Source organism: Oryzias latipes, chromosome 11 (assembly GCF_002234675.1).
Source record: "Oryzias latipes chromosome 11, ASM223467v1".
NCBI classification, from domain to species: domain Eukaryota; kingdom Metazoa; phylum Chordata; class Actinopteri; order Beloniformes; family Adrianichthyidae; genus Oryzias; species Oryzias latipes.
In genome coordinates, this window is record NC_019869.2 from 9,196,193 (window position 1) to 9,216,299 (window position 20,107).

Below are 20,107 nucleotides of genomic sequence, written 5' to 3' on the forward strand. Positions count from 1 at the left end.
CTACCCTGGATAATTATTCACGCTGTATCTTGCGCTTGTGTTCTGTCAGCAGGAAGCTCATTTTCAAGAGACTTTGTATCTTCTTTTCTTTTTTTTAGCGGAATTGATGGGGTTTGTGTGGTACTTTTGCATGGCTGCAGTTTTTTTTTAATTTTATATTATATTATATTCTGCTACACATAGCAACATTTAAAAAGATGATGTTAAAACAAATGACAAAGTCTTCGTCAGCCAAACACCCACACTGCAGAACAGCACCTCTAGAAAAAGGTTAAACACTCTTAATATTTAAAAATGTCTTTAAATAAGCAAAAAAAAAAAATCTGCCAATGGGGTAAAAAAAAAGTTCTTATCAAGAATTTTTATTTTAAGAAAAAAACTAAGACATGTTCTCTCAAACTTTCTCGATAAGAATTTTTTTCCTTGCAAGAATGAAAATAAAGACAAGGCTCTTTTTACTTTCTAAGATTCTGTTTTTGCAGTGTGGCATGTTTCAGAATGACAGTTTTATCTCTGAGGGTGCAGGAGCAGACAAGTATGGCCAAGTTGGGTCTTGAACTGCGGTTGCTTTCATCGGATGTTGACGCTGAGTTAGAAAAATGGGACGAAGAGGAGCACGACATCATCCGACAGAGCCAGAGCCTGGCCAGCATAGCCTACAGCATGTACCTGTTCACCAGGTAACACGCTGCACATCACACCTATCAGATTTGACATGCTTGCTGAGCTCTTGCAGTTTGGCATTCCTACGAATATCTTCCAAAGGTTTAACGCTCATGAGATTTGGAATGTTTCCAGCTTTTAGTGTTTCTAGGATAGCAATACAAACTTTTTTTTATTTTGTTAGTTTGTTTTTTTTACAAATTTCTACCCCTCTTCATCATTTTTCTTATTGATTCCTCAGAGGAGAAGGCGTTCTGAAGACCACGCTGGATCTTTTTCATCAAGCAGAGGTATCAGCATCCGCCTCTGTTTTATTGACGTTTAGGATGAATGTAGCGGTATTTTATATTAAACCAAACATGTACTCAGGTTGACGGATCAACATCCATTTAGGAACGACACATCTGCAGATCTGACATTGTTTTGATAATTGTCAATGTGGTGGAAAATGTAGTGCAAAAGCTTCCTGGCTTGGTTGGCTATTAAGGGGGGGGGGGGGGGGGGGGTGAAGGGAACTGATCATTTTCGGTGAGTATAACCATTCTTAGAGTCAGAGCCCAAAATGTCTGGGAAGATTTGTTCATTTAGAGGCAGGACAGGTACATGAAGAACGAAAAAAAAAAGAGAAAGAAACCCAACTCTTTTTGTTAGTAAGTAGTTTTTTTTTATCAACAGTTCAAAGGAAGATATTTTCTTGCATATATGTATAGATAGATAGATGGATTGACAGACAGACGGACGGACGGACGGACGGACCGACCGACCGACCGACCGATCGATAGATAGATAGATAGGTTTATATATAAGTTTTATAACCCTAATCTTTCTGTGGTTCATTCCTAAGGTTCTGTCTGAAGAGGGACTGCAGCTGTGCTCGTCTCTACAAACATTTTCTACTCGGGTAAATATAAATGCAAAGAATTCTTTACGTCTTAGCACACGCACACAAAGTGAGGCTAAAAAAGCTGTGAAGTTTGAGATGATTTAAAGAGATTTGTTGGGTTTTTTTACACCCACAGCTGTGCAGTTCCAAATCACAAAAGTGTCAATCTAACTACAGTACGTTCACACCAGCCTCGACCACTTTCAGTGAAAAGTCTATCACTACAACGTTCAGGCATCGCTACCCAAGTTTCTATGACCGCTTTTGGGCTCTACGTACAAAATGCGCAGCCATTGAACGCACGTTGAAAGTTAAATCAGGTTTAACTTTGACCAATAAGGGACTTGGATTTGGTAGGAGACCTCTTTTCATTCACAGAGTGCCAACCGTCGGTAAATTGATTATAAAGGAGAAATGAATGATTGAGGTTTGTGCCCGCCTGGAATTCTATGACATCAAGTATTTTATACATCATAATAGAGCTGTGGAGGAGAAAGTCTGGAGCAAGATTCATATGATTTGCACCAAAAATAGGCTAGAGTCGCTACACCCACTTGTTGCGTGCACAAAGTTGGACGCCATATTGAATGTGTAATGGTAGCTCACTGGTGTGCTACCACCCGGACCTCACCTCTCACCTTTTTTTCATCTGCTGCTGATTTACAACAATTTAAATATAGAAATAGCCAGAAACACAATTTTAAGTTTAATTTCCTTCGTATTTGTCTTCTATCATTAGAAAAAGGCCACAAGGACATGTTTAAAACACCGAAAACACTATTTTCATTAGAGGGTGTTTTTAAGCTCAAAAGTCAGATTTTGACATCTTAAATATGGTTGCTTTGAAAAGCAAAGGACTTTTGATTTCATAAGATGAGAGTTACACAAAAAACTTGCAATGTGGACTCAAAACTTCTCACTTTTTCACAATCCTTATCACAAGCTTTGCCATCTCGTGTTACGCGGTCTGCTTTATCAATCACAGAGCGAGAACAGGAAATGAACGCTGTCACACAGGTTTTCTTCGCTCAGCAGCTTAGATCCATCAAACAGGGACGGTGCCTTCATCCCTTCTTCTGCAGGTCTTCCCAGTTTAATTAAACCAATCTTTCTGACACTCTTCAACACGTGTCATTTGTCATTTCTATCAGCCACTATGTATGTTGTATGTGCAGGACCACAACCTATTCAGGAGGATCTTGGACTTGCCTTGTACTTTTTTACATCAAACACATTGTTACTAATGAAGATATATATATATATATATATATATATAGATAGATATATAGATATAGATATAGATATATATATATATATATCTATATATATATATATATATATTTATATATATATATATATATATATATAGATAGATAGATATAGATATAGATATAGATATAGATATATTATTTGCTGTGTTTACTACTTGCCTGAGTGTAAATCCAGTCTAATAAATCAATGTATAGTCATAAAAGCCCTGCCCCCTCCTGCAGAAAATGTCTACTCTTTTTAGAAAAACTGTCCTTTCCTCGTCTCTTCCTATCTGTCATTCTTGCTGTTCCAGCTGGTTGATGAGGAGAAGGCTGTGGTGTTGACAGAAAATGAGAAGCTGGTGGCCCTGTGCCAGCAGCTGCAGATGGGGGCCAAGACCCCTGTTCAGGGCAAGACTGCCCCCTTCCAGAAGGTACCTAAACTGCATCTTTGGCTTCATTCATCTGGAGTTTTATGTGATCGTTGTTCATGTAAATGCTGTGTATCAAGGTGAAAATAGTTTGTGTGTTTATTCAGAAAGATTATTTCAAATCAATACCTTACTGTCCCACTAGCTGAAATCATCTTCTAAAGTCCTCGTTAATCTGTCTTTATTTTCTAATTAATGTATGAGTTTTATATCTAAAATGAGTTTGATATATCGGTTTTGTAATTTTTTTAAATTGTATTATTCTATTACCTATATATATTTATAGAGAGAGAGAGCAATTTGAAAAAAAAAGCACTGCTTATTAAAACTCCCCACTGTTTGTTTATAAATGCAAATATAATTACACACTCCATGTTATAAACACACTCACTAGTTTTTGGGGAATTAATAAATTAAATTGTTTTTTTTAACTTTAGAAATGTGTTATTAGTTTATCAAGTCAAATAGACTTTCCGCTGAAGTATTTTATTGTTATTTCCAGTGCTTTATAGCATTCAACCAATTATTATTAGAATAATCATCAACTGAAACTTTATAATTAAAGGGAATGACTGTTTTGCTTTGAAATACACAAATTATTTTTCCAGAGAAACGTTTGGCTTGTAGAAACCTAATTTGGCCGGTAAACTTTGGATGTTACCGGCGTCCCGACTGGTAACCAAAAAAGTTCATCTAGAATTTTAGGTAATTCCACCTTTGTAGGAGCAATAAAGTTTTTTTTCCAGTCTATATATTGTAAGGACAGTGAAAAGAAGCTACCCCCCTTGTTAGTTATTTTTTAGTTATTTTATAATTGTTTAGTTTTAAAACTGTTCAAGTGTTTGTGGGTTCATTACAAACCGTGTAGTACTGTAAATGGCCAGCAGGTGGAACTAGCGCCGTCGAGTAAGAATGACGTCATGCTGGAGCGAAGGGCAGCATGAATGAGAGGGAAAGAAAAGAGATCTGAGGAGCACTGAGAGTTTGTTTTTCCAGAAAAAAATAACCCACATGTATGTGCTTGCATAAGCTGCTTTACTTGGAAAAACCCGTGAGTAAAACTCACAAAATGTGCAGTGGTGTGCTGTTCATTTAAAGTGTGCAACAATATTCTGCCCAGACCAAATTCCGATGGAATTCTGTTTCAATATGTAGCAATTTTCTTTCAATAGGAGGCAGTAAATATCTTTAATATCATAGAAAGGCTAAATCAACATTCAGAGACCTTAATTAAAGCATGTGTGAACATCTACTTTCATTAGGCGCAAAACAAATGAACAGACATTTGATCTGGCAGTTTAAACACTTTTACAATATTTAACGTTTTATATTTCCCACCAAAGCCCGCCATCAAAAGAGGGAAAAAAGAAAGAAAAAATACCTTTAAACATATCAACTGCTAATGTAAAAGCTTGGGTAAATGAACCCAATTCAATCAATCTGAAACATTTAATTTTAAGCGAAAATGTCTTTTCTTTGTATTTGTCTGCAGGTGGACTCCACCATTCAAGCAAGCAGAAGTCTAATGACAGTGGTCGCCTCCCTCCTTCCACTCTGTAACAAGCTCATCAAAAAGGTGACATCCAGACACTAAACTGAACACTAAACTCTTTAAAGTGCCACTTTAAATCCATCTTTTGATCTATTCTAAAAGCCCTCCCAGTGGTCTTTTAATTATAGTTGTGTTGTTTTTAGACAAAATCATAAAACCTGTGTCGTTTTCTAGGACATAGTTTCTGCAGAGCAGAAGGAGTGCGTTAAGAATTCACCTCTGAGTTATAGCTGTGAATGTCTTTCCTGTTCTCTCCCAGCTATCCAGCCGTACATTTTTGAACCAGATGTCACTTTGGACAAGGAAAACAAAGACGTACACGGATCAATTTGTCTACAAGTGGATGCATCAGAATGGAGCAAAGCAGGAAGCTTGTGAACCGCAATCTTATTCCAACGGCATTTTTCCGTCTGCTCCTGATTCACAAAAGCTTGAATAAAAACTCAGAAATACAATTTTAATCTGAAGATTTATATATATATATGTATATATATATATATATAGATATAGATATATATATAGATATGTATGTCCCTCATTATCAGAAAAATGCCACAGGAACATATTAAAAACACCAAAAAGACCATTTTCATAGAACTGGGTCTAATGAAAAATATCCCAAAACACAAAGATGCCGTCTAGAACAACATTCACTTCATTAAGTTCTCAGTTGGGGGAAAAGCATCAGTGTTTAAATGTCTTTGTCCCCTAATCAGAATCTCCTCTGTTGCAGCATAAATCAGAGCGTACAAGCCTCAGTTCCCCTCAGGACTGGAGGGAGACGCAGCACACGTCCGCTCCAGTTAAAAAAGACGCGGCCCTGAATGGCAATAACAGCAACGGCTTTGGAGTCAAGTCCTTGGACGAGCACATGGCCAGCCTCAACCTACTGGAGAGCAAATAATTCAGGAGATGATCTCCATGTTATCTTGTTCTCCGCATCAGCAAAGCAACCTCACTTCTGTGGAGCACTCCTGATCCAAGAAAGAGTCACTAGAAAAGTGGCTAGAAGCTGTAAAAACAGACTTTGTTGGGCAGAATTTGCCTTAGGTGGAATAATTCTGCAGTTAAAAACATAAAAGCCCAATCTGGAGGTAGTCATGCACTGTTAATCTGAAACAGTTCCATCCCAGTCCACTAGAGGACGACAATCAAAACTACCGGTAGTATTGCGTTTCCAAGAAAAGTGAGGTCATCTTAAATCTAATTTTGGAGTAACCGTCATTAGTTGAGCTAATAAAATGATCAGAAGTCAGGAAATAAAAGCCCCCCTTCAGCCATACATCTGTCTTCACCATGTGCCTCAGTGTAACAGACCTGTGTGCTTTGTGCTGTATTGTTAATGTATTGGACAAGTTACATAAGGACAAAAAAACACACAAGCTACATGATGCAGTCATCACTACAACCTTTGTGCAATCTCAGCCTGGTAACATGAACCTTTTAACTAAATGTTTTATAGTGGCCATACGAGTATTTTACAAGTTCAACTTCATTTGTCATCATTTCACGTGTGATAAGTTCATTTAGCGAAAGAAAATCTGTTCAATGCCAAATATTCTGACTACTGCAAACTAATCAGAAGTGACAGCGGAGACTTTTTTTTTTTACCTTATTTAGGAACGAAAAGGTTAAGTAAAGCTTTTTAACCCTTGTGCTATCTTAGATGACCCCACCCTTACATTGACGTCTTCTCCCTACCATGACTAAGGTGGATAAAGGTGGAAAGATTTCATGTAATCCATGGACACCAGTGAAGATCACAAATCATTGAAGAAAAAAGGTTCAGAGCACTGTCTAGTGGGTCTAGATGACCCAACTCCCAATGGTAAAGTGCCTAGGATAGCACAAGGGATAACGAGAAATTATATCAGATGCTACCGTCTTAAATATTACAGAAATTATTCAGAAGTGCCACGCATTTGTGGATACTGGGAAGCATCTGAACCACTGACTGTAAATGAGGACTGGACTGAGTAACCCCTCCCCCTGGCGTCCCAAACAGGAAGTATCCACTGGTTCCAAGAAACCAAAATCTCATAGACCTTTTATAAAGCACTAGTTAGCATTTTTGTTAGTCAGAATAATCTTTCTTACCCTGATACCTTATTTTTACATAATCTTGATAATTTTATATGTTTTTTTCTTTTTTGCAAGTTATTCAACGTATAAACTGACCAGACACCTCAATAACAGGTAACCCCCCCACATGGAACATTTAACAGATTACCCCCGCTTTAGGTGGTATAATAAGCTCACTCCTGATTGGTTAGAGGGGTTGCCATAGAAACAATGACTCAGATCGACTTGGACCAATCACTTGCTTACTGACAATTTCAGGCTCCAACAGGCAAAAAAATGACTGAATCGACTTCGTTGGAGCCAGAAGTCCTTTGCTATGGGTGACATCACACTCAGTCCAGCTCTCATATATAGTCAAAGATCTGAACTCAACTGCATGTATTAATATGATATATTTCTAAGTATTTATGGTACTTGAAGCCTATTCAGTGATGGTTTTGCTATTTCTAGAGGCAGTCTGATGATGATTTAACTGTGTGAGAGCAGTTAAAGATGTGAAAAAAATCATATCTAGTTTTGGATCACCTCTTCTTTTGACAGCTGAAACGTGAAGAAAAGAAGAAATAAACAATATTTTTTTTAATTAAAAAAAAGTCACCGGTTGTTTTTTTTACAACAAAAAAATGAACGACTCACTATTTTCTCCAAAAGTAATTTAACAACCACAAAAAAAGCAAGGCCTGTTAGAATCAAAATCAACAATAGTATTGATTAATACATAATTTTTCAATGCACCATTCAGTCTGTACTCCATGTGTTTTGAGCTGATGGGGAGGAAAAAAAACCCAAAAACTGCTGTTCCAGCTTGAAGATGGCACTCTTCATCAGGACGCTTGTGGCTGCTGATCACGCTTGGAGACGATGCTCTCAAACTCTTTCCTGCTCAACAGATTTTCTGTCACACTCTTGCTTTCCTCAAACTTTGGGAGGATGACAGCGATGTATCCTTCAGTTGACGGCTGATTGAACAAAAGAGAATAAATGTGTCAAAAAGGATGAAATATTACAGGATTTTTGGTTTGAAAGTGTTCTGATGTAGTTCTGGTATCCAGACGGTAAATTCTACATTTAAAGAGACATAAATGTTCAGCTTTGATGACGTAAACAAACTTGCCTTTTCTAGTAACAGATTTGGTCTTTCCAAAATATTCTCATTGACCTCCAGCAGACGGCCGCGGATGCAGCTGAAGACAAATGTTTAAGTTACAAAAACGTTCCATAAAGTGGAAGATGAATCCAGGATAAAGGGCGGGAAATCTCACCTGTAGATTGTATACTTGGTCTCATCTGTGCATGTAATTCTACACAAAGGTGCAAAATCTGTAAGAAACTGACCTCCCTGTTTTGGGGAGAGGGGAGTAAAACATGAAAAAGGAAACATTTTGATACTAGAAATAAGAGCACAAAAATAGTTTACCCTCTTGGATTTTCCAGAAACTTTATTGTTTAAGCGACTGCAGCCGTTACTGATCTGGTAGTTTATGGTTTTGATTGTGCGTCCATTCTGGAGAACCGGATGGGTTTCTGCTAAAGTGACGACACATATTCTGGAGAGCAAAAAATATATATATGAAAGTCTTTAGACAATATTTATTCTAGAAGTAAATAAACTATAAGCTGAGTGGAAAATGACAGTAAAGTAACTGTCTGGTGTGTGTATAAAATGCAGACTTAACTGCAACTATAAATCACCTAAACTTGAACAAAAATGTAATATTTTCTGTTCAAGTTGTTTTAGATTTAGAGGATTTAGTCTTCTGTTGCAACTATAACATATATTGGGATTTTTACACTAAAGGAATTCTCAATGGTACCGAGACAACTCACTGCGCATGCGTAACGCGTTAGCAAAGAAAACTACTAATTAACTCCACCTGTTTGAATGCTGGAGAATACAGTGGTCCTCGCATGGTTGCCCCTTCATATCTAAAATATAGAAACAATTGCTTATTTTTAAGCCAATATACTTGAACATATTACTTATCCAGTTAAATAAAAATATCGACGGACATTAATTAATCAAGACTTTCTTACCTGCTCTGTACCACCGTGTGTAGTATCGGTCGATAATTGATGGCGGCTCTAATTCAGTATCTTTCTGCGTCTCGCTGTCCATTAAATCTTAAATGCAATAACAAAATTAAACACCTAAAACTGCGTCGCTGGTGTGTGTTCAACGGACAACTGGGGGCGTGACACGCTGGGTCCCTCCCTTAAAAACGTCCGACTACTTCTGCAGGAGTTAAAGAGTTCCACCCTCTACCTAAAAAGGAGTTTTAATTTTTTTTATTACTTTTTTATTTTTTTATTCCACTGAATAGTAGGACTTTTAAAAACACAAAAGATTTTTAGTAGTTCCCCACTAAGTTTGGTCGAAATTAGCTTAACATGTTAAAAGAAAAGGGAAAAAAAGGGAGCTAAAATCCACCAATTCTTTATCCCTACCATTTCTTAAAAAACTCAGTTAATCTAGTTTGTGTTTTTTACCCCTTTGTTTACATTCCCCATGTTAAATCTTATTAAATCAATGTTATTTTTTTTCACAAACTGTGTAATTCCAACTTTAAAGTCCTATAAACACTCACTTTTTAATTAAAATGATTATTGCCAAATGATCACTTCTTGGATCAATTTGTCTACAAGTGGATGCATCAGAATGGAGCAAAGCAGGAAGCTTGTGAACCACAGTCTTATTCCAACGGCATTTTTCCGTCTGCTCCTGATTCACAAAACCTTGAATAAAAACTCAGAAACACAATTTTAATCTTAAGTTTATATATATATATATATATATATATATATATATATATATATATATATATATATATATATATATATATATATATATATATATATATATATATATATATATATATATATATATATATATATATATATATATATATATATATATATATATTAGTGATGGGACGATGATACCTCAAGGTGTGTATTGACACACTAAACAAACTGTGTTGTCACTGTATTGATACTGTGTTGGTCACCCAATAGTGACCCCAGCAGTAGTTATAAAATCATTGCAGGTAAAGAAATTCCTTGTTGGTGTAAATGCTAAAACTGAGTTAGTATGTAAAATATAGCAAATTAGAGTAAAAATTCAGAGTTACAATTTTTTAACTTTTGTGCACATTTGTCATCTTAACTTTTAAATCATATGAAATAAAAGACAAAAAGTGATTAGTTCATGAATTTTTATTGAGAAACCAGCTCCCCAGCCGCATGGTACAGACGATGATGGTGAGCAGAGGGTTTTAAGTGCAAGTTGATAAAGATGTGGGTATATTTCCTGGTTCCATTTCCAATATTGCAAAGGATCTTGGTTTCTGGGTGTGTTTGTTTCTGCCAGGTAACGTTAGACTTCAATAATGGAGTCAGCTGTTGCGTTCCTCGTCTTCTGGGTCTCTGCAACCTCCAGATCTAAAGTTTTCCAGAGATTGTGCCCTAAAAAAATAGTTAATCATTACTTTATTATCACATGATATATCATATCACAAAGTGCCACTGAAATGTATTTTCATACCTGAACTGGGTTCTGACCCATGTGAAGAGCTAGGCTCTTCTTCTCTTGGCTCCTCATTTCTTCTGCACATTCTGACTGCAGTCTCTTCACCGCTTCACTTGCCTTTTGCTGACTAACAAATCCATTCTTTTTAAATCTGGGATCTAACAGAGTTGCCAGAGTCATCACACAGAGATTCCATGCCGCAAATAGGGTTAGTTAGCCGCTTCCTCAGGTTTTCAGCCAGTTGCTGAGCAGCTATTTTTGTTACAGTTGTGGCCTGACGTTGGAGCTCAATGTGGATCATTCTCATCATGGGAATGACCTTCGACCCAGAGACCCTTTTTTCCTCTTGAAGCTTGGTCAAAAGGAGCTAGAACCCTGAGCATCTCTTCAATGATCTGACATTCTTCTGGAGTCAGTGGAGTGATGTCAGGTTTTGATGAGGCCAGTGACACCCAGACTGCCTCCTTCTGCTCAGTCATTCCTTCAAACATGTAGGTACTGTTCCGTCGTGTTGGCACCTCGTTTATTCATTTATGGCCCCGTGTTCCCAGCTGTTGCTGTATTTGAGTGAGCTTCTCTTTAGCAGTCATGCTCCATCGAAAGTATGTCACAATGTGTCGTGTTTTGTTGCGTATTTCAGTTATTGTTGGGATTTGATCACATGATTTTCTCACAGTTAAATTCAGGGAATGGGCTATACAAATGGTATGCCGTATTTGCAGCATTCAAGCACATGCAGTCATGTTTGCTGCTGCATCAGTGACAAGACACCTGACCTTTCCTGCTATGCCCCACTCCTCCATGAGGCTCCTTTTAACCGTGGCAATGTTTTCTGCAGTGTGTTTCTGAGGAAAATGCTGCACTGCCAAGACTGATGAATGGAGTTCATGGCTAGATATGCCTCCATATTCATAGACGTCCACATATCAGCTGTTAAAGTAACAGCAACGGCACTCTGGAGGTCCTTTTTGGTTTTCTCCTTTTCCTCCTCATATTTCTGGCTCACCAAGTCCTTGATGGTCTGAAAACAACCATACAAATACTGTTACACCAATAAAATATAGTTATATAGTTAGTACAAACATATAATAAACATTCTTAAACATACCTTCCTGCTTGGTAGAGCATACGAGGGTAAAATAAGCTTCAGAAGCTCCCTGAATCCCTCATTTTCAACAAAGCTGAGTGGCTGACAGTCTTTGATGATCATATTGACCACTGCCTCATCCACTGCTTGCTTGTTAGGAACTGCAAGCCAAAAGGAACTATTTTGTCAAAAGCTTAATAAAATGACTGTAATTTTTACAAACAATATCAAATAGACATAATACGACGTGGTGGAGCAGTGGTTAGCACTGTCGCCTCACAACAAGAGGGTTGGATGTTCGATACCTGGCCTGGAGCCTGTCTGTTTGCATGCGTGTTTTTTTTTTTTAGCACAATTTTTAGAGAGAATTTAATAAATACCTGGGGTACTCTCACGAGTATCTGCCAATTCTTCATAGCCATGCGTAGCTCTATAATGCCTCAGCATTGATGAAGTGCTCTTATTGATATAAGATAGCTCTGTGGAGCAGAGCCGACACTTCACCTACAATAACACAAAAAGTTTATTTATCTGAAAACAATTCAAACCTTTTACCAGAACATTGCATTCACTTGTTAAAAAAAATAAACACCCTATCTCATGATTAGGGATAAGGATCTCATAATTACATGATAACATGAATAAAGCAACTGTAAGGCTCTCTAACTGACTATCATATGTATCACGGGTCATTCACTTGATAAACTGATAAAGTGAGTGCAATGCGCCACCGTAAAAAATAGTATATAAAGGAGAAAACGATTTACCTTGTATGGCGTCACGAGATCAAAATTATTCCACACCGGGGAACACTTCCTAGGACGATCCAGGATCAAGCAGAACTCCATCCGACAAACCCACGACATGTTGATACAGTTTGTTTCCTGATAAACACACTTTGGCGCGGCACATCCAAACATATATATATATATATATATATATATATATATCCCTTATCATCAGAAAAATGCCACAGGAACATATTAAAAACACCAAAAAGACCATTTTCATAGAACTGGGTCTAATGAAAAATATCCCAAAACACAAAGATGCCGTCTAGAACAACATTCACTTCATTAAGTTCTCAGTTGGGGGAAAAGCATCAGTGTTTAAATGTCTTTGTCCCCTAATCAGAATCTCCTCTGTTGCAGCATAAATCAGAGCGTACAAGCCTCAGTTCCCCTCAGGACTGGAGGGAGACGCAGCACACGTCCGCTCCAGTTAAAGAAGACGCGGCCCTGAATGGCAATAACAGCAACGGCTTTGGAGTCAAGTCCTTGGACGAGCACATGGCCAGCCTCAACCTACTGGAGAGCAAATAATTCAGGAGATGATCTCCATGTTATCTTGTTCTCCGCATCAGCAAAGCAACCTCACTTCTGATCCAAGAAAGAGTCACTAGAAAAGTGGCTAGAAGCTGTAAAAACAGACTCGTGTTGGACAGAATTTGCCTTAGGTGGAATAATTCTGCAGTTAAAAACATAAAAGCCCAATCTGGAGGTAGTCATGCACTGTTAATCTGAAACAGTTCCATCCCAGTCCACTAGAGGACGACAATCAAAACTACCGGTAGTATTGTATGGAGAGAAATTAGACTCAGTCGGATTTGTGCGTGCGTAATTCTTGATTTGTGCGTAAATTAGGATTTGTGTATGCATATTCTTGCTTTGTGCGTGCGTAAATTAGGATTTGTGCATAACTTTGGATTTGTGCGTGATTTGTTATTCACATAACACGTTTTGTGTATAAGTTAAAAAAATATAAAATGAAAAAAATACAAAATGCAATTTACATATGCACAAATTAAGATTACAACAGCTTGAAACTACTTACACACACACATCTTTAAAAAACACGCACGAATCCCTTGTTACGCACACACGAACCCAAAGTTACGCACGGATCTACCGTGAGACTCTTTTCGCGTCTCACAAATCCGTCCGTAAGTGCTGCGTTTAAATACCAGTGGAATGCTCGGTCATTAGAATCTTCCTATCAGCCTTCCCTTCTAAACGTATTTCCTTCAGTGGGTGTAGCAGGGCTTAAAAAAACTTTAAAGGAAAATAAAAATAATTATCTGAGAATATGACGTTCACTCTTAAACGCTAATATATATATTAAAAGTATATTATTCTCCGAGACACCGAATTGATACAAAATGCGTAACAGGAACGACCAGTAGGAGGCACTGTTTTTTTTTCCGGAAAAATCAAAGGCAGTCAGACTGAGAGAGACACCGGAAGAATGGCGGCGCATCTCGGTGGTCAGCGCCCCGAAGTAAGTAGCCTCTATGTTCAACACTAACATCTACTGTCTTCATGTATTGATTGAGTCATTGTCTGGATACGTTTAGAAGGGAAGGCTGATAGGAAAATTCTAATGACCGAGCATTCCACTGGTATTTAAATGCAGCACTTACGGACGAATTTGTGAGACGTGAAAAGAGTCTCACGGTAGTCAGATCCGTGCGTAACTTTGGCTTCGTGTGTGCGTAACAAGGGATTCGTGCGTGTTTTTTAAAGATGTGTGTGTAAGTAGTTTCAAGCTGTTGTAATCTTAATTTGTGCATACGTAAATTGAATTTTGTATTTTTTTCATTTTATATTTTTTTTAACTTATACACAAAACGTATTATGTGAGTAACAAATCACGCATACACAAATCCTAATTTTACGCACAAATCACGAATTACGCACGCACAAATCCGACTGAGTCTAATTTCTCTCCATAGTATTGCGTTTCCAAGAAAAATGAGGTCATCTTAAATCTAATTTTGGAGTAACCGTCATTAGCTGAGCTAATAAAATGATCAGAAGTCAGGAAATAAAAGCCCCCCTTCAGCCATACATCTGTCTTCACCATGTGCCTCAGTGTAACAGACCTGTGTGCTTTGTGCTGTATTGTTAATGTATTGGACAAGTTACATAAGGACAAAAAAACACACAAGCTACATGATGCAGTCATCACTACAACCTTTGTGCAATCTCAGCCTGGTAACATGAACTTTTTAACTAAATGTTTTCTAGTGGCCATACGAGTATTTTACAAGTTCAACTCCATTTGTAACAGATCATTTCTCGCGTGATAAGTTCATTTTGCGAAAGAAAATCTGTTCAATGCCAGATATTCTGACTACTGCAAACTAATCAGAAGTGACAGCGGAGACTTTTTTTTTTACCTTATTTTGGAACGAAAAGGTTCAGTAAAGCTTTTTAATGAGAAATATCAGGTGTTACTGTCTTAAATATTACAGAAATAATGCCACACATTTGTGGATACTGGAAAGCATCTGAACCACTGACTATAAATGGTGTTCCAAACAGGAAGTATTGAATAGATTTGCAATAACTTAGATTTCAACAGTAAAACATCATGTAAACTAAGAGCAGATGGATACGTTGATACTTTCAACCAGTACCAGGGTGATGTCCCAATGAAAACAAACTAGCATAGCATTTGTGAAAACTTGTTGGCAATCTTACTGATCAGGTTTAGATGAATCTTATTTTTCTTTTAGAGAACTTAAGGTGGAGACAAATGTCTGAGGAGCTTTAGGAGTCATTTCTGTGGGGATGATTTCCAGAATAGAAACAAGGAGTGAGCTGGAAAATTGCTGCACATGCTTAAAAGGTAGACAGAAATGAAATGTTTTATGCCAACATAAATAGATCAGGGGTATAGCAGGAGAGAAAAGAAAACAGAGCTGCATATTTTCACCACTTGTGAGACAAGAATTATTTGCAAAAGTTGTGTGATCGTTCAGAGTTACAGTTTTTAGTCTGCAGTACAAGAGGAAAAGCTTTAATCCTGCCATGCCAGAATTTATTTCCTAAATAAGAAAATATTCTCCAATGTTTTTTCCAATCAAGGTCATGCTAAATGAAGTGAAGTCCTGGAATTAATGCCATAATGCAAATTAGTGACACACATCTTGAAGGGGTTAAACCAGAGGTGGGCCAACTATAAAAACTCTTTTATGTTTTTGCTTTTTTTCTTTTACATATTTTCATTTTTTTCAATCAAAATTAAAGCAGGTTTTTGTCCACGCTCCATTGTATTTCCTTCTCCAATGAGATGGATTACCAAAACACTCCAGGCATCTGCTCCTGGCCGGCCCTTTGGTCCAATTTTAGAACCCTTTATTGCCCACAAGTCCAGAGAAATGCAAACAATTTGAACATGAATTTAAGATGTCAGATAACTGAGTAAAATGATGGTGAAATCTATAGTGGGAATGATTTCAATTAAGTTTAACGCAAATCCTCTAATATTCTGCAGCACAACAGTGTCTAGTTGCCGTTTAGATGCAAAGTCCTGTACATGTAAAGTAGATCTGCTGCAGCAGGAGGATCTTATTTAACACAGGGGGTATTTTATTTTATAAGGAAGGTGTGGTTAAAAAAAAAATGTAATACTAGTATTGTAAGTGTTTAAAAGCTACATTTTATAAACGAATACCATAACGGATTCAAAACGAAACCGGGAAGTATGGCTCTCGTTGGGCTATGGTTCAATAAAAAATGGGACTAAATGGATCTTGTATTCCCACAGGTTGCAGACCCCTGACCAGAGTAATGTAGGATTCAGGCAAGTATATAGGCACTTTAACATTGGGAGTTGGGTCATCTAGACCCACTAGACAGTGCGCTAAACCTTTTTTCTTCAATGATTTGTGATCTTCACTGGTGTCCATGGATTACATGAAATCTTTCCACCTTTATCCATCTTTGTCATGGTAGGGAGAACACGTCAATGTAAGGGTGGGGTCATCTAAGATAGCACAAGGGTTAAACCTCTGTGAAATATTTCTAAATACATTTCAACAATGCCCACCAGATGTCAGGCTGCTGCAAACAACAAACTTACATCATCCAGTCATCTTCTGCTCATGAAAGTGTATTGTTAAACCATTTTAGGTTTACCCACTGATCTGTCACAGTTAAATATATTTAAACGGTTTATCATTGTACTTACTCTACTGTTAGTTTCAGTATGGATGTGCCTTCCTCTGGTCCTTTCCATTCAAACAACATACCAAACATATTTGGTGATGAAATGTTCCACATTAACTCTTTGGACGCTGCTGAATAAAAACGTTCTTTTTAAAAAGGTGCGATATCAGCAGGATTACAGGTAAAATGACGATGACTTCATCTTTGTGGCATAATTGAGGGAAGAGAGTCAGCTGACACGTGGATCAAGGCTGATTTTTCCGTGCGCACACAACACATTCTCAAGACTTGGAAGGTTTTCCCGTCACAATCATTTCTAATGAGTTTTTCCATTACCTCTGTGGTGAGCTGCTGCCTGCAATTAATTTGCAGATGAAGAACAAAACTTGCATCAGCGGCGAGGATGTAAAGCCGGTTTACAACAGAACTTAAAATAACACCTTAACATTTATAATCGTTTTGATTAGGGCCCTGGAGCATTAGGTGTGTGAATATTTTAATTTTTGGTAGAACTCACGGTGACTCGTGAGGAAAAGCATCATTAGTTGCCTGCATTTTTTAACTTGATGAATGTTTCCTAATGTGCTGTAAATATCTGCCAGTCTGTTTACATTCCACACTACTACATAACAAGCGCTAAACATCCATCTTTTTTCAACTTTTTGAGGTTGAATGCGAGGTCCTCAAGCTGGCTGCCACTCGGGCACGGCGAGTGTTTCCAGCTGTGCAGATTTTGGCGTGTGTGTGGGTTTCGAATTCACACGTTGATCCACGTCAGCAGCTGTTAAAGCAAGCTGCAGCTCTGCTCTGGCCTGCTGTTAGGTTCCAGCTGTCTGACTCTTCATGTGGACATTGTCCACATTCCTTCTGCTGATGTTTCCCTGTTCCAGGAGACAGGATGATAAGGGAATACCGGAGGTCTGGCCAAGAGGATGGGCAGCACTTTGTAAGGCTAGACACTTTCTTCCTATTAACATGAATAGACCTGTGGGGCAGACTAGATCCGACTAAAATCAGATATTGATACTGAGTTTGGCTGGAGGGATTTTATATATATGTAAATATATATATATATATATATATATATATATATATATATATATATATATATATATATATATATATATATATATATATATATATATATATATATATATATATATATATATATATATACACTTGTATCTGTGTCAAGACAGTATTAAAAAACTTTGCAAAAGCCCAAGATTCCAAGATTTCTTGTGAGGAGAGCTGAAACAGACTCTGTCTCCAACAGCTCTGCGAATGCCTGTCCGACCTCCTATTTTATTTAGAATTGGTTGCCCTGGTTGCAGAAAAGAGTCATGAATCTAAGAGATGAAACGTCAGTATAGTTAACAATACACATGTTTAAACTTCTTGCTGCAGACATGGGAGTGTTGGATCACAATTCTTGCTTATCCCAAACTCCCTCTGCTTTCTCAGACATCTCCTTCCTCAACATGGCATTTGGACAAGAAAAAAATCCCAACACCCTTCAATGTGTAATAGAATTGCAGACAATCATTAAAATAATTACAATCATTAAATTATTTTAAAAAATTAGAATCATCAATTGAATTTTTTTTAAAAGATGTGCCCAGTAGACATACACAGATACCAAAAAACTACAGTTCTATCCTGCTGCACCCCTTTTGGAGTCACAGGGCTCCCGGAGCCGGTCCTGGCTACTGTTGGGTGAGGGTGGTGGACGCCCTGAACAAGTTTTTGTTGTTAATTTACCTTTGGTTTTAGGGAGGCAAATTTAGCACCTGTCCAGTGACCACAGATAAAAAAAAAAGCCTTTTGGCTAACTCTGGTGCATTTGAGATGCTTTTTAATGTGTAATGTCCCTGTCAAAAACAATAATGAAATAATTCTTTTTTGAGTTGGTTGAAATTCATGATCAATGATGCTAAAAAGCTGAACTTAAACTGATTATGCAAAAGCAGAGCAAAAAATGTTCAAAGAATACTTGGAATACTACATTTTTAAATTCTATAATTATTAAAAGAAGTCAAAGATTGTAAAAATATTAGGAGACAGTTGAGTTGTGAAAGGTTCTTTCTGAGGCTGGTGTCACTGTGGTGCTTACCCAATCCCCGTCTCTCCAGTGAGCAGTTCTGCGGTGGGCTGAAACCACCACACTAGCCATTTTTTTACGTGGGTGTTTTATTTTTGACTTCCCCTCAGCAGTTCACACCGGCGCTGAGTAAGTGTTAGTGCAAGTTTCCGGCATATTCTCGATGCAACTTGAACAGGAAAACTGTTTGACTCCGTGAGAAGTTACTAGCTATCAGCTCTTATACTGATAAATTCTCTAATGTGCGGCAAATTTCTGTATGACAAACACCAGCATGAACTTTCCAGCAGCTTTTTACCACCTGTACCATTGAACTCTAATGAGCACATCAATGTGTTATTACTGTACTGGCCTGATAGGCATTCTGCAGCTGAGGGTTGAAATACATATCATAATGTCAGAGCTTTTTTATTTCATTTCTGACCTTCCAAGCATTGACAAGTGCGTGGATGTGAGCCACAAAAAGAAAGATAGATAGCTAAAGACACATCTGTAAGAATATATGAAACAGATGAACATAATTTGGTAACAGCTGTGTCAATTCTGGGATTCTGGAAATACAAAAATGCTAATATTTATTCTCAGTTTAATCACTTAGAACTTACTGTATTCACTGAACTTTAGATATGGTAACCTAAAACCTTTTGGCTTCTTGAACATCTAGGGATGACAGAAACTGTTAGAAAATGTTATTTGTTCCTTTAAATTGAAGAAACAATTTTTTGGCATGGATTAAAAAGTAGTATTGACAGTTTTAAGATCCTCTTTGTATATTCCTTTTAGTCGGCTAAATGTGTTTTTCATCTTGGTTTTGCTGACTTTCATCCGTCCATTTTCTTAGATGCTTTTCGGGGTCACGGGGTTTCTGGAGCCTGTCCCAGCTACTGCTGGGCTGACTTTCAAGTTTTTGGAAAATGAAAAATACTTTTTCAAGGATCTATATTTGAAAGTGCAACATGGGATCTACAGTCAGGACCATAAATATTTGGACAGAGACAAATTCTTTCTAATTTTGTTTCTGTACATCACCACAGTGAATTTTAAATAAAACAACTCAGATGCAATTGAAGTGCAGACTTTCAGCTTTTACTCCATGGGTTGAACAAAAAGATTGCATAAAAATGTGAAAAACAAAAGCATTTTTAAACACAATCCCTTCATTTCATGGGGTCGTAAGTAATTGGACAAATGAAATAACTGAAAACAAAATGGTCATTACTAATATTTGGTTGAAAACCCTTTGTTGGCAATGACAGCCTGAAGTCTTGAACTCATGGACATCACCAGATGCTGGGTTTTCTCCTTCTGAATGCTCTGCCAGGCCTTTACTGCAGCAGCTTTCAGTTGCTGTTTGTTTGTGGGCTTTTCTGTCTGAAGTTTAGTCTTCAACAAGTGAAATGCATGCTCAATTTGGCTAAGATCAGGTGACTGACTTGGCCATTCAAGAATATTCCACTTCTTTGCTTTAATAAACTCCTCAGTTGCTTTGGCTGTATGTTTTAGGTCGTTGTCCATCTGTATTATGAAACGCCGCCCAATCACTTTGGCTGCATTCACCTGGATCTGCGCAGACAGTCTGT

General features: G+C 37.5%; 3 protein-coding genes across 5 annotated transcripts in view; 1 reads left to right on the plus strand and 2 right to left on the minus strand.

Moving 5' to 3' along the window:
• ctnnal1 (catenin alpha like 1) overlaps positions 1-7,454 on the plus strand; it is a 73,283-nt gene extending 65,829 nt beyond the window's left edge. For 2 of the 3 annotated variants that reach the window (XM_023959783.1, XM_023959782.1), the window contains exons 14-19: positions 526-680; positions 905-953; positions 1,508-1,564; positions 3,111-3,230; positions 4,720-4,803; positions 5,513-7,454. In XM_023959783.1, the coding sequence (XP_023815551.1) occupies positions 526-680; positions 905-953; positions 1,508-1,564; positions 3,111-3,230; positions 4,720-4,803; positions 5,513-5,683 (636 nt within the window). In that variant the 3' untranslated portion in view covers positions 5,684-7,454. Of the gene's footprint in view, positions 1-525; positions 681-904; positions 954-1,507; positions 1,565-3,110; positions 3,231-4,719; positions 4,873-5,512 lie in introns of those variants that run through there. The other variant, XM_023959784.1, reaches the window with a different exon arrangement.
• On the minus strand, positions 7,426-9,090 carry fam206a (family with sequence similarity 206 member A). Its single transcript, XM_004073807.4, has 6 exons — positions 8,896-9,090; positions 8,736-8,787; positions 8,279-8,408; positions 8,124-8,200; positions 7,976-8,045; positions 7,426-7,820 (listed from the first exon to the last, which is right to left on the minus strand). Exons 1-6 carry the CDS (start codon positions 8,975-8,977, stop codon positions 7,686-7,688), a joined length of 546 nt encoding a protein of 181 aa, XP_004073855.1. The 5' UTR covers positions 8,978-9,090; the 3' UTR covers positions 7,426-7,685.
• Positions 9,091-10,098: 1,008 nt separating this feature from the next.
• Positions 10,099-12,384, minus strand: LOC110015879 (zinc finger BED domain-containing protein 4-like). The gene is made up of 3 exons (XM_023959785.1): positions 11,855-12,384; positions 11,496-11,635; positions 10,099-11,408 (listed from the first exon to the last, which is right to left on the minus strand). Exons 1-3 carry the CDS (start codon positions 11,919-11,921, stop codon positions 11,172-11,174), a joined length of 444 nt encoding a protein of 147 aa, XP_023815553.1. The 5' UTR covers positions 11,922-12,384; the 3' UTR covers positions 10,099-11,171.
• Positions 12,385-20,107: the final 7,723 nt, after the last annotated feature.

Coding starts and splice junctions, on each gene's coding strand:
- LOC110015879 (XM_023959785.1), bottom strand. CDS start 11,921: ATGCTGAGGCATTATAGAGCTACGCATGGCTATGAAGAATTGGCAGAT. Junction 11,636..11,854: donor TACTCGTGAGAGTACCCCAG/GTATTTATTAAA, acceptor TTTGGCTTGCAG/TTCCTAACAAGCAAGCAGTG. Junction 11,409..11,495: donor ATGCTCTACCAAGCAGGAAG/GTATGTTTAAGA, acceptor GGTTGTTTTCAG/ACCATCAAGGACTTGGTGAG.
- fam206a (XM_004073807.4), bottom strand. CDS start 8,977: ATGGACAGCGAGACGCAGAAAGATACTGAATTAGAGCCGCCATCAATT. Junction 8,788..8,895: donor CACACGGTGGTACAGAGCAG/GTAAGAAAGTCT, acceptor TCTATATTTTAG/ATATGAAGGGGCAACCATGC. Junction 8,201..8,278: donor TTTCTGGAAAATCCAAGAGG/GTAAACTATTTT, acceptor TCCCCAAAACAG/GGAGGTCAGTTTCTTACAGA.